Source organism: Megalobrama amblycephala, linkage group LG10 (assembly GCF_018812025.1).
Source record: "Megalobrama amblycephala isolate DHTTF-2021 linkage group LG10, ASM1881202v1, whole genome shotgun sequence".
NCBI classification, from domain to species: domain Eukaryota; kingdom Metazoa; phylum Chordata; class Actinopteri; order Cypriniformes; family Xenocyprididae; genus Megalobrama; species Megalobrama amblycephala.
In genome coordinates, this window is record NC_063053.1 from 3,778,051 (window position 1) to 3,793,372 (window position 15,322).

At 36.0% G+C, this 15,322-nt stretch overlaps 1 protein-coding gene across 2 annotated transcripts in view; it reads right to left on the minus strand.

The window, feature by feature from the left end:
• The window catches only part of LOC125276500 (kinase non-catalytic C-lobe domain-containing protein 1), a 52,754-nt gene extending 43,454 nt beyond the window's left edge, over nt 1-9,300 (minus strand). The window contains exons 1-3 of one of the 2 annotated variants that reach the window (XM_048204024.1): nt 8,339-9,300; nt 5,087-5,285; nt 410-468 (exon numbers count right to left, since the gene is read on the minus strand). In XM_048204024.1, the coding sequence (XP_048059981.1) occupies nt 410-468; nt 5,087-5,285; nt 8,339-8,446 (366 nt within the window). In that variant the 5' untranslated portion in view covers nt 8,447-9,300. The remainder of the gene's footprint in view (nt 1-409; nt 469-5,086; nt 5,286-8,338) is intronic. The other variant, XM_048204027.1, reaches the window with a different exon arrangement.
• Nucleotides 9,301-15,322: the final 6,022 nt, after the last annotated feature.

Below are 15,322 nucleotides of genomic sequence, written 5' to 3' on the forward strand. Positions count from 1 at the left end.
ATACCATGGTATTACTCTGGTATATATATATATATATATATGAGGTATTTTTTATTTTATTTATTAGTTTAAGAAATAAAGGATATGTTTTATCTGTAGGCCCAGGACAGAATGTAACAAAGTTACCCTAAAACCAAGTATAAAATTAAAATTATTAAAATTATGTGAATGACTATGGAAAAAAACATTATTAAAATTATGTTATGAACAGGCAAAAAATATATTCTTAAAATTATTATATGATCATGCAAAAAAAAAAAAAAAAAAAAAAAAAAAACTGGCCTCCATCTGGAAAAAATTGTGTTTAATGCAAATGCATTTTTTTTTATGTGCCCTTTGTGTTGGTCTTTCAAGCATCAGCATTATAATACTCATAACAAGCTCAAGCAGTTCCAGGATTCATCCTCACCTCAAACGTGCTTCCGGTCTTATCCAACTCTGGAGGAACGAAACAGCCTTCAGGATCATCTGAGAAAAGGCACATGACAGAAGAGAAATCAAACTACATTTTTACACTTCAAATGCGGGTGGTGCTTGTCCATGCAAAAGCCACATGTAAAAAACTGGGAGCTAAAAACACCAAGGTTATGGGTTCAATACAACACACAAGCTGATGCAACCTTGAATATTAAATGCAACTTCTATATTCACTAGCTAAAAATGACGCACATTCGTAATCACTTAAAGTGCCCCTATTCTGCTATTTTAAAGGCTCCTAATTTTGTTATGGAGTCTCCTACAATACATGCTTCAAAAACATTTAAATTTTCTCATAATATCCACAGACTTTCTCACAGTGTCTCAAACTGTTTGATCAAGGATTTGGTCTCTCTAAACCAGGGCTGGATTTATGCATTATGCAATAACAAAATTTTAAATTTCGGGCAGAAACCATATTTCCATCTCCATATTTTGTAATTTTTTTCCATAAATCATTACTACTGGTCACCCTTTACATCTGTCTGTTGGTTTTGCAAATATTTAACCTGCTGCACACATTTTGGAGCATCTCTGCTTGTTTGCAATGCAATGGTTAATTAAGAACTGGTTGTTTGAATAAATATTTTCTTTTCTCAAGAAACACTATATATTTAAAGGCTAACGTATTTGATAAGCGGAGAAGGGTGTCTTAGTTTAGCATTTGTCGTCGAGTCATAGTCAATACTGTCTTAACTAGCCTTATATAACATGAGATTATAGCCAAATGACAGAAAAAGCTACAATAAACTTACAAATAAACCTATGAGTTGATGCAAATGTAATGCGATACTCACATACTGCCTTAGATGAAGACATTCTAATGACAGACAAAACACAAACGTGGTCAAAAACTGCATAACTCTATTTGTTGGGGGGCCCAAAAAAATTATTTTGTCACAATATGAGGTAAGTAAATCCAGCCCTGCTCTAAACCCCTCCTTTCTGAGAGCCTCCTCTGCTCTGATTGGTTAGACGGCCCAGTCTGTTGTGATTGGTGGGAAACCAAATGCTTATTTGCATATCTTCCGCAGTACTTAATTCACAGTGATACGAACAGTAACGATGGCGTCGGTTTTACCGTATCAATCTCATCAAAGTGGATTTGCTTTGGCAGCAGAAAACAGCGTCTTCTCGACATGAACAACATGAACCAATATTTTTGTATTTATAAATATGTAAAAAAAAATTTTTTTTAAAAATTAAAAAAAATATCAGTGAATTAATGAGTGCCGCAAGGATCTGTGTTCGGCCCTCTGTTGTTTTCAATATATACGCAGCAAACATTGATTCTGACTTTCCAGTCTCAGCTACAACTACAGTGTTTGAGGGCGGGGCAAAGGAGACACTGTTCGCTGACAGCCAATGGGGGGCATTATGCAAATTTGTTATAAACCTACATAGGTTTATGCACGCCTCATTTCGGGCAGTTCAGAATCACTTCTTTCTTTTAGGAGACAATAACTACATTTATCTGCATTTGATCTTTGAAACTTTGCAGATCTGTATTACACACTACATGAAAGTTCATATCCAAAAAAGCATAATAGGGGCACTTTAAAGTAACAGCACACTCTCCTCAAAAATACAGATGATTTGAGGAATTATTCATGTTTTCAGCACAAATCCTGCATGACGACACACACTGGTGTTTAACACTTAGGGCCCTATAATACACCCGGCGCAATGCGACGCAAGGCGCAGCGCAAGTGTGTTTGCTAGTTTGCGTCCGGCGCCGTTCGCGTTTTCCCGTTCAGCGCCACGTCCTTAAATTAGTAAATGCATTTGCGCCAGTTAGTGCGCCCATGGGCGTGCTGGTCTAAAAAAGAGGTGTGTTCAGGCGCATTGCCGGCACATTACTATTTTATGAAGCTGAAAATAGACTGCGCCATAGACCAACTCAAACCTGGTCTAAAGTCTAAAGTCAATGGCGCAATATTTTTTTGTTAGAGCGCGTTGGTAGAAACTGCGCGTTGACTTTGCTTATTACACACAGGGATGCGCATCACACAAACATGCCAAATATTAAAAACAAAAGGATTACAGTGTAAAAGAATATTATTGTGTAGGCTACATAAATATAAAAATGTAATGGTGAATAGTCATTGCGTGTATTAGAATTAGGCTCCCTATTTTCAATTCAGCCTATTACTACTTATAATGATGAACGAAATTGGCTAATTAATTGAACAATCGTGCCAATACACACACATATATATTAACTGACTCATCGCGCGGAGCTATTTGAAAGCCTGCATCCAACGCAGACGACTGAAAGATTGACTGGCCACTTAACAGGTAATTTCAGCAAAACATCACTCGTTGAACTCCTCAGTTGAATCGGTGTGTTTAATAAGTCAGTGTATTTTATAATGTTATATGTTATATAATATATAATATATATAATGTTATATCCTGCTTGTCCCGTAGATGATCTGCTCGCGCGCTTTAACTTCGCGCACGAGCAGATCGGTTTCTTCGTTTGAAAAGCGTTCAGCTTTTCCGCCAACAAATTCCGCCATGTAAATAGCAATCCGCCATGGCGCGAGCGCATCTCGCTTTTAAAGGGAATGGGAGATGACACTCTGATTGGTTTATTGAACGTTACGCCCATTACTCATTAAGAGAATAGGGACAACCCATTTCAAAAATGCGCCCCGGCGCACGGACCGTTTTTCCGTCGTTAAAATAGCAAAAGTGGATTTGGACACGCCCCGAGTGCACCTGCTCCGTGCGCTTTACACTTTGCGTTTAGATCGTTAAAATAGGGCCCTTAGTGTTAGGTGATTGATCTGATATATATATATTATTCTCTTAACCAATAAAACAATCTCAAAAAGAGAAGTCATAATATCTATGGCTTGAAATGGGATAAACCCACAGTATGAAAGCTCCGGCTGTGATGTGTAATTATGTAGTGGCTTTTTCTCTGTGAATAAGTGTGCAAGTCCACAGAGGAGCTTCTGCTGCAGCGTCTCGCTGTCTAACTAGGGCACGGGCAGAAGAGACACTCTCCTCCAGACACTTTTGCAGAGTTTGGATCCGTTAAATAGGTCAGGCTTTCTCCTCCTGAATATGTCAGATCCTCCAGAAACTACACGAGCAGAGGAACGCACCAGTATATTTAGAAAGTATACGTTGTGGCCTTTGAGAATGACATTCAGTGTCTATGAAATGGGCAGCTGCTAACAGGACTAGAGGATAAAACCATTGGTAGTTTTTATGTAGTTCTCATTTGAATCTTCTCCTCCAGTATCCCGAGACCTGATGTTACAGGTATTACGGGATGGCATATTTGTGCCGGTTTAACAGAAAACACCATAATGTACTGATAAATAACAAAAATAAGAAGAAACAAAACTATAATCATATGTGATCTGTCACACAGGGAATGTCATTTTACTGTTTTTCACAGTAAATTATATGGTGACTCTTTTACTTGCAAAAAACATAAATTTGACAGTATTTCTGCAGAGAATGCACACAGTATTTTACAGTAAAATTACAGTTAACACTTAACTCCAAGGTCACATTAGTTAATGCGTTAATTAACAAACTAGCAATAAGCAGTACATTTGTTTGTAGGGACTTCTGGGAATGTCCTTTGCTGCTTTTCACAATAAATTATATGGTAATTCATAGTTTTTACTTGCCAAAACCATACAATTGACAGTATTTTACAGTAAAAGTACAGTTAACATTTTATTCTAAGGTCCCATTAGTTAATGCATTCATTAAAATTAACTAGCAATGAGCAGTACATTTGTTTGCAGGGACTTCTGGGAATGTCCTTTTACTGTTTTTCACAGTAAATTATATGGTAAGTCTTTTACTTGCAAAAACCATACATTTGATGGTATTTTACAGTAAAATTACAGTTAACACTTTATTCTAAATTCCCATTAGTTAATGCATTAATTAACAATAACTAGCATTGAGCAGTACATTTGTTTGCAGGGACTTTTCACAATAAATTATATAGTAATTTATAGTTTTACCTAGCCAAAACCATACATTTGACAGTATTTTACAGTAAAATTACAGGTATCACTTTACAATAAGGTCCCATTAGTAGTTAAATAATGTTAACAAATGGAACCTTATTGTAAAATATTACCAAATTTCATATAATGCTATGTTAAACCATTTACAATTTTACACAATGTATGTTAAAGTAAGAATTTAACAGCATTTTTACATTTACAGCCATTTTTTTTACGCTGTACCAGTCTTATCTTAACATGATCCTGACTCTCAGTTAATTTCCAAATGTTTATCTCAGAGGTTACAGGCTGTCACAAGATTTACATTAATAATGCTTTACCACAGAAATTGCACATTCGTGGGAGGGTGTCGTACGTTAATAATTATGCAAACGAATGCCCCCATTATCCGACTGCACAATAGCACTGAAACACACCAACACATGTGAGATGCACATGAAATAAATCACACTCTCCCAGCTTTATGAAGACAGAGCGCTCTCACTTTCAAAAGAGCACGTCTGTCAAAACCATCCATTTGTAGAGATGCACGTTAAAAGCAGTATTTCAAGAAAGCCAGACAAACACTGTGAGTGTTAGTTTGACTCATGAAGCTGATGACTCACCGTTGAGCTGTTCCATGAAACACACGTTGCCGTGAGCGTTGAAGGCCAGCGTGTCGGGCGTTACGCAGAGGGTGTGAAAGAGCGGAGAGAGGGCGATGCTCTGTAGAGAACGCACACACTCCACGCACACCGCCCACAACTCCTGCTCCGACAGCCCGCTGTCCCTCAGACACAGAATATCAGCCAGAGAAACATTCTCCTGAGGACGGAGAGGAAATATTGAGTGATTAATCGCACGGATGATGCATGATATAGATACACGTGCAGTGCAGCGGGGTTAAAACTAGTGTTTTTCCAAATGCATCATTACAAATTATATTACCAGCATAACAGTAAAAGTCACACATGCGCACAAACACATAAACACACACTCACATACAGGAATAATTAAGTTTTAATATTTTTGAAAGGAGTCTTTTCTGCTTACCAAGGCTGCATTTATGTAATAAAAATACTGTAAAAATTGTGAAATATTATTACAATTTAAAACAGCTATACTAAATGTGAATATATAGTAAACTGTAATTTATTCCTGTAATCAAATCTGAATTTTCAGCATCGTTACTCCAGTCTTCAGTGTCACATGATCCTTCAGAAATCATTCTAATATGCTGATTTGCTGCTCAAGAAACATTTCTGATTATTATCAATGTTGAAAACAGCTGTGCTGCTTCAGATTTTTGTGGAATAAATTCACAGGAATAAATTACATATATTCACATAGAAAACAGTTATTTTAAATTCTAATAATATTAATGTTTTTACCATACTTTTGATCAAATAAATGCAGCCTTGTTGAGCAGAAGAGACTTCTAAAAGAAAAATCGTAATTATTCCAAACTTTTGACCGGTAGTGTAAATACACACACACACACACACACACACACACAGTGCAAAACTCCAAGGTCTCCATAGTGACCCATTCATTCCGATGGAATATTCTGCAGATTACAAAAGACAGATTGTAACACTCTCTACTAAGTTCCACTATGATGTCACTATAGAATCTCTACATCATTGTGCTCAATTTCCTAACTGCACTTCCATGGGAATGTGTGATTGGCAGATGTGTGAAGGACAGCTGTATGTTTACTGTGTGTTTTCCTCTCCATTGAAGATAACATCAGTGCTGTTTGCCTCACTCTCATGATGTTAGGACATTGTTATGCAGTTGCTAATGTGTTTCGCAAACAAAACTCCATACATGCATTTTTGTGTTCTGTCCTTCATAAGGAAATAATCAAACATGACTATATAACAAGGCGTGCTTTCAACAGATGGGAGTCTTAAGTAGACTTCTGGGTCGCTGCATGATCTGCGTCATAAATGGCGGGATCCAAAAACAAGCCCATCTAAGTGATGATGTCATAGTCTGTAAAGAGAGCCTTCAGATGGCTTAACAAATGTCTTTTGTGCCTCTTTTAATATTTATCACCATGGAAAAGGCACATTTGGATTTTCCACTGAACTTTGCAGTGAACATCCCAAATATCCTAAGACAAACTGGGATTTGTAGAACTCTTTACAGAAAAAAAGTTTAAGATTAAAAAAAATAAATCATCAAAAATTTTATTTTAAATAGTAAATAAATAAATAAATAAACAAACAGATTAAAATAAACAAACAAATAAATAATTAATATATTTTATAAAACAAATAAATAGAGTACTAAACAGTACTATAATGAGTAGGAAAAAACGCAACTTAATATAAATTGAATATTTTTCAAATAATATTTTAAGACATTTATAATATTCATTTTTTACAGTATAAAGTGGGTCGCTATACAAATAAATAACTGTAAAAAAAACGTAAATTTACACAGTAAAATACCGTTTTCCTTTGAAACAGTACTATACTGTAAAAACAATGCATTCTAGGTAATATTATTAGGTTATAGGTTACCTATAACCTAAAGAAATGACAAATATTACCCAGAATGCATTGTTTTTTTCAATATATTACTTCTGTATATTACAATGCATTCTAGGTAATAGTATTTGCTGTTTTCTATAAAGTAGCTTATAGGCCTCTTTTCTTAAAATGACAAATATTACCTAGAATGCATTGTTTTTATGATATATTGCTGTTTCAGTGGAAAACGGTATTTTACTGTGTAAATTTGTTTTTTACAGTCAATCTTTAGAGTGTTTAGATGCCTTTAAGACCTGTCTGAGAACAGTCATTATCATTGCATTGTATTTACATTACAGTGGCACAGAAAATAACTCAAAGCAGTTTTAACTGTAATAATGCAATATTCATATTTTTATGCTGCTACTTAGGCTTCCAGTGTGCAATGCGAATGCGATATAAATAAAATATACGGTTACATTGTTTTAGATGCTTTTTGCATTTTTCATGTGTCACTTTTAGTTACATGTTCTCAAACACAAACCTGATGGGACGAAGCTAATGTATGTGTGACACAACAGACTAACACAACATACCACATGACCAAAAAAACTCTCAGAGAAAAACATGTTTATTCATCAATAAAGAATAAAGCTCATCACTAGATCTGAATTTATGGGGCATAAAGTTGCCATCTCATGCAGCTGTAAGGGCCCGAGCCTGTAAATAGACAATCTCCCCTGAGAACAGAGAAGGGAAACAGACTTTCTCATCAACCTCCCTCCACACACACACACACACACACACACACACACTGGCCCAGATACGCTTGTCCCTGAACCTCTGGAAGTTGACAACACTCGTACAAAGAAAAGTCTGCAGTCTTTTTGCTACAAAAGCATTAAACAAACTCTGAACAGCTGCAATTACAACACAGTTACATCTTAAGTGTGTTTATAAGCGGGTCGTGAGAATTAAAGCGAGGATCTTCAGTGCGATCTCTCTGGTTACATTCTCAGGAGGAGTTGAAATATTCACTATTATTTCTCATATATTCCAAATAACTACTGCATCATGTTTTAACCCAGTGGTACTATAGTATAGTGATGGTCAGATGGAAATACCATAATACTGAAAGACTATAATATTCATTTACCATGGCATTTACATGGTACCATGTTCAAAGTTCAAAAAAGAAACATGGTATTACATGCAGGCATATATAGCTAGTAACAATATTTGAAAATATAAAATAGCCTATACCTATATAAAAATATATTATTGCTATATGTGTATCTGTGTATATTGCATTGATATAAGCTCTAGGCTATTATAAAAAATAATTACAGTGTTAATCATAAGGAGATTGTCAGCCACCTGTCAATCCATCAATCTCACCTCGTCCTCGAGCAGCGGAGGAAGTCGCTCAACTTCCCGGCGCCTCTTCTCCTCTTCCTCGCCCTCTTCCTCATCCAGGCAAACCGCAGCAGAGCCGAATGTTCCCATGGTGCTTCTGGATCCTGATGGATTCTAGATCAGCTGGAGCTTCTGATTCTCTCTCGGTCTCCTAGTAACGCTCATTCCACTCTAAGGCGACGTCACAGATCGCGAGTTTTCCGAACATTCTTCTGCACTGCGGAGAAAGAGCGCGGATTCCATCAGATCGATAACGCGCAAGTGTTTCTTCTGCTGATCAGCCGCTGGTCGATAACCGATGGCAACAGGGGAGTTTACTAACTATGCTGTCATGGTAACGACACGCGCGTGCACGCGACTACTACATCAGCTGCGAGCGTCCGAAATCTGAAGCACCGCGCGTGCGCAGAGAGACGCGCTCCACCTTCGATCAGCTGCGCGCAGACGCTACATTATTTTTATTTAGGCTACTGGTCATCATGACTCGCATCTGCGTCAGTTGACGTTTTCCTATAAAACACCAGCAACATTAGTTTCTGAAAGGTCTTTTACGCCGCTTGCGTCTGTCAAATCCTCAATGTATTGTCACATTAATATCGGGGCAAGTTGTCACATGGCCAATTTTATGTGTCATTTTTAATCTTACCTTTTTACATTAACTGTTTAGCTTCATATGTACAGTTTCATTTAGCCAAAAAGCTATAAAATAGCCTATAATACATTTACATACGTAAATACTACTAGCATATTTGATATTTCTCTCACAGACAGAAAGCTCACAATTTGACAATTTAGTTCTAAAGTAAAACCACCTTGAGAAATAGTACATTTATGGTCTAAAATGTTGTCCAAACATTACATTTTTATTGGATTGAAATGTAAACGCTCTTTCAATATCATTTGCATTAACAACTTAACATTCTAAAAGGTTCATTGGGGTTCTATATAGAACTCTACAGTTCTTTACTCAACTCCAAAGAACTCTTTGTTCCAAAAAGGTTCTATATAAGGAGATTTGTGAGGAAACTGTGATGGATTTTATTTTTTTCAAGATTCTTTGATGGACAGAAAGCTCAAAAGAACAGTAATTATTTGAAATAGAATCTTTGTAACATTCCAAATGTCTTTACTGTCACTTTTTTATCAATTTAATGTAACCTTGCTGGATGAAAGTATGATTATTTTTTCTCTTTTTTTTTACTTTTGAAGTGTATCATAGTTTCCACAAAAATCAGAAGCAGCACAACTGTTTTCAACATTGGTAATAATCAGAAATGTTTCTTGAGCATCAAATCATCATATTAGAATGATTTCCGAAGGATCATGTGACACTGAAGACTGGAGTAATGATGCTGAAAATTCAGCTTTGATCACAGGAATAAATTACATCTTACAATATATTCACATAGAAAACAGCTGTTTTAAATTGTAATAATATCACACAATTTTTACTGTATTTTTGATCAAATACACACCTTGGTGAGCAAAACTCTGAATTATTCTAAACGTTTGACCACCAGTCAGTGTATCCACACACAAACTGAGCATACACACGGTGTCTCTTACAGAGGTGATGTAGCACTCATTTAGACAGCGACTCACTGTGACAGAGCACTTTTCTCTCTCTCGTGGCCATCTGGGTGTTTTGGTTTCACAGATTCATCTGCCCCAGAGCTTCGTGACAGCAGCAGATGTGTCCAGCTCTGACAGGTCAAGCCTGCAAAGACACGCGTGAACATTCTCTGACTCGCCCCGAGGCTGAAGATGAGTGTTAACAAATACCGAAAATGCTGACCTGCATCTGGCCTTCAGATTAACACAACAAGAGAGGAGACAGTTCGGAATAGTATATCCGAGTGAAACTGCTTCTGGAACAAGAAACAGGAAACTAATTCAAACAAGTCATGCTGAGAACTGATAATCAGCAACTTTGGTAATTGACCCTTCGCAGGGAGTTTGATTGACAGGCGATCTAACCAATCATAGCGCTGAATCTGCTGTTAAAATCCGAGCCTATTAGATTGACGTCGGTGGACTTGAACTTGAAAAATGGTGTGTACTGACGTCTTTCTGCGGTTGAAACAACATTCCTTGTGATGTTCATTCATGGTTATTTGATGTTATAAATGAAATAGTAAGAAGAGATGATCGGTTCACGAGCCGCTTGAGCTGAGGCGCTACAGAGATCTGTCACGACACATTAAAGAGACACAAAATATTGTTTAAATTTCATTAAAAATGACAAAAGTTGACATTTGAGACTTTGTTTCATATCAGAAGTAACCTGCTCTGTCTTGTCTGTCAATGCATTATCAGTGTCCTACTTTTTTTCACTGTGTGAGAACATGATATGTGGTGCGAGAGCGACATGGCTTGTCGGACATAGCAACTAAAGGGGGCCGGCGATTATGACATCTTAGGGAAAAAAAGGTTAAATGGGGTTCTATATAGAACTCTAGGGTTCTTGACTCAGTTTTAAAGAACTCTTTATGCCAAAATGGATCTATAAGGAGAAAATGATTGCATAATACTTTCAGGTTTAACAGTTTTTTTTTTTCTCGAAGTAAAGTATACGAGCTGCTTAAAGGGATAGTTCACCCAAAAAAGAAAATTACCCCATACTTTAGCCTACTCACCCTCAAGCCATCCACTTTCTTCTTTCAGCCAAACACTATCCGAGTTATATTATAAATATCCTGGCTCTTCCATGCTTTATAATGGGAGTGATTTGAGGATGAGATTTTGAAAGAAGATAGTCATATACACTTAGGATGACTTGAGGGTGAGTAAATCATGGGGTAATTTTCATTTTTGGGTAAACTATCCCTTTAATGAATCTCCTCCAGATGCCGGTGAAATGAACAACACTTCTTCATACTCCGGGAATGAACGGCCAACAAGTTCAAGCAGAATTTTAGATAATATCCTGCAGATATTAAAGTCGAGGTGCTCATAGAAAAAGCCTGATGAGCTGCTACCGACCCTGTATCATATTCACATTCTCATCGCAGCTCTAGCAGAAATTTCCATCAACAAATAAACACATTTTCGTTCGTCTCCCTTAAGGCGCCTCACAGATTTAGAATGCAAATTGGACGTGAATCAAATTCTCCCAAAATATTCATCCTCGAGACATGAGCCACAGAAATAAACACCTACAAAAAGCATCGCCGCATTGAGAAGACGAGCCCACAGAAGCGTGAGCTACAGCGGCATCAGAAGATCATGTGGTTTCTGCTTCCCGAGCCTCCGGTCAGCTAATCTCACGCTGAATTACAGCACTGGACCCGAGCCATCCGAACATAATGCAACAGTAATTCAGCGAGCTGGAGTCATGCCCTCTGCTGATACCGCATTATTGTCTGCTGACCTTCACTACATAAACAGCAGTTACACCATGACAAACACGTTTACCAAGAGCAGATGAACAACATAAGCTACGATTACTGAGAATCTAAAGATGATTTACTGCCGGACCAGTTTAATCAGATGAAACTCTTCTCTGGGTGTTTAAGGATATGTTCAGGGTTCAGTGAAGCAAAGAGGTCATGCTGTTAACAACAACTAAAAATAACAGGAGTAAAAATAGGTCGTTTTAAATATTTTTTAAATTCTGGTCATTGAAACAACTTAAAGGAAAATCAGAAATGGTTTAGCTCAAGTACTATCATTACTAAAATGGAAATAAAAATAAATGATGGCTAAATAGAAATATTCTTTTAAAAATATAAAAACATGTAACAAAATGACTAGTATATACATAACAGCACTGATCGTAATTAAAAAAATAAAAATATAACTATTCAAAATTGGAAATACAGCTGAAATAAAATATGAATATAAAATGGAAAAACTTGAACAAGTTAAAAGGAAAATTAGAAATAGTGAGTAATTTTAGTTGATGTACTATAAAATCTAAAACTGAAATAAAAATAAATAGAAATATTCTTTTCAAAAATAAAATTACAAAAGCATGTAACAAAATTACTAAAACAGTGCATTCACAATTGTGTCGTTATTGTTGTCTAAAACTTAAAATAAAACTATTCAAATTTGTAATTTTTTAATATTTTTAAAATAAAATATTAGACAGAACACTTAAAAAGAAAGTTTAGGTTGAAGCACTAAAATGACTAAAACTGAAATAAAAAGAAATGAAAGCTAAACAGAAATATTAAACAAAAACCATTAAACCATTTCATGAAATGACTAACAATAAAAATACCAGAAATATTAAAATTAGACTGAAAACTGAAAATATAAAAAGTTAATTTAACATATTAACAAATAGAAACAAACAGCATAAAAATAATACTAAAATAACAGAGACTTACAATATAGCATGACTTTCTGTGCCTTATTGATTTATTAAACTACATGAATATATTTAGGACTCATATTTCATTAAATATTATTTTGTGAATTAAACGGAATGGTGTCATACTTCCACTAGTAGATCTAGTGCTGTCATGTAAACTAGGTTAGTCAGGCTATTGAATAAATCAGCCACTAGATGGCAGAACATCACTGAGGAGAATCAAACACTGACTCTCCATATCTTATAAAACACTGAATGTTTTTATGTTCAGATACATTTCCAGTGGTTATGAGACTCTTTCCATATCACATGTATTCACATATTCAATATAATCTGTGTGAGCCATGGGCATTTTACCAGCTTCACCAACTGGACAAGACGAATAATGACTAATGAGCTGCGAGTGAAGTATAATTCATTTGGAGTGGCAATAGCTGATCAGACCACAGATTTGTATAGTTTCTCTAAATCTGAACACAATAGAAAACGTTGGAATCAGATGATTATGTTTCTGTAAATGAAATATGAGTGTTGTTTGTCTGCACAAGCACCTCGAGTAGCAGCACAATGCAGGCAAGACACTTCACTTAAAAGACCATTAATGATTTGTACCCGTATGTGTCTTCATACTTCATCCATCAGCTTTTGCCTTCTGGCTAAAATGGAAAAAGAAGATTATTCTTCATAAATGTAAAGATATTATATAACCATGTTCATTACTGGCATCCTTAGAAACCCCAGCAAACACGCAAATACACACACACACACACACACACACACACACACACAGGTTTGTTTTTGTGAATTGTGGGGACATTCCATAGGCGTAATGGTTTTTATACTGTACAAACTGTATTTTCTCTCCCCCTACACCTAAACCTACCCATCACAGGAAACTGTGCACACTTTTACTTTCTCACAAAAACTCATTCTGTATGATTTATAAGCCTTTTGAAAAATGGGGACATGGAGTAATGTCCTCATAAGTCACCCTTTCCTTATAATACCTATGTCACACCCATGTCACACACACACACACACACACACACACACACACACACACACACACACACACACACACACACACACACACACACACACACAATCAGACTCACTCACTCACTCACTCACTCATGTATGCTTTTAAACACTAGTGAAAGAGGAACACTAATGGAAATTGTTTCCCCATTCAAATATCAGTTTTTGTAAAGACAGTCATATACACTTTTAAAAATAAAGGTTCCAAAATAGGATTTTTCGCAGCCATGAAAACCCATTTTTGTTTTCCTCAAAGAACCTTTCAGTGATCAGTTCTTAAAAGAACCATTTTTTCTTAGTGTGAAGAACATTTGAATAATCTAAAGAACATTTTTCCACAATAAAGAACCTTCTGCAATGGAAAGATTCTGTGGATGTTAAAGGTTCTTCATGGAAACATTGATGCCAATAAAAACATTTATTTTTAAGAGTTTTTCTCTACAAAGCTAATTCCAAACATTTAATCTATATGAATAAAAAGCATCATAAAAGTAGCATAACTTTAATCCATACGATGCATGCATTGTTATGAAATTATGGCAGATGAATTTCCCTCCACTGAAGCTCTCAAATGAAATATGATTCACATTGGACATAAATAACCTCAGATGTCATGTCTCGTGAACAAACATCACTGACATCAAACCTGATGGCTGATTTGAGAGCTGCAATAAAGGAGAAGATTCATTTCCATCACTCCAATTTCAACTTGAATCTGAATCAGTTGAATCTGAACTTCAATTATGTTGCTCACAAAAAGTTAAAAGACTTCAGAAGACTTTAAGTTCCCTTCAAGATAAAGACCAACACACTGCAAAAAAAATCATGTATTTCTGTCTTGTTTTCCATTACAGATATCTAAACATTCTTAAATCAAGATACATTTACTGGAGAAGTTTTTCTTGATATAAGAATGTTTAGAATCTAGTACTGGAAAACAAGACAAAAATACTGAGGAAGAACATCATTGTTTGCAGTGTAACTGAAGCTGCTGTGAGATGCTCTGATGTCTTTCACACCTTGAGTGTCTGTTAAATCAGATCAGTCTGTGTTTTGCTGTGTCACAATCTCTCTATCGCTCTTCTGTCACCTTCAATCCGTCTGTTTTCCTCCCTCTATATCCTGTCTGAACACGGACAGAGGGCAAAATTAGCATATTAATCACAGTTTACAGTATGTCACGTGTTCATTATCAGGAGAGACTGTGTGTGAATGTGAGACAGATAATGGATATGTACATAATACATAGAAATATCGTTTCATTAGTTAATGTCACATAAAGGACACTTGAAAGACTTGAATATGAATGTGAGACAAATCCACAGTAACACCATCATGAACAGTGATTTGACCTCCATCACAGATCCACCTGCACATTTACAACACTTCATTAAAAGACTGTATGTATGAATATGGATGCACACATTTAGACAGTTAAGAAAATAAATATTAACTCTTTCCCCAATTTTCACTGTTATATGGTAGGGGGCGCTATTAAGCATCTTTTGAAAGAGTACAGAATCTCCTGATCAAAACACAGGCGAAGAAGAAGCAGAAACAAATGACAGAAGCATTGCTGACACACATACTGTCTAATGTTACTGAATGAA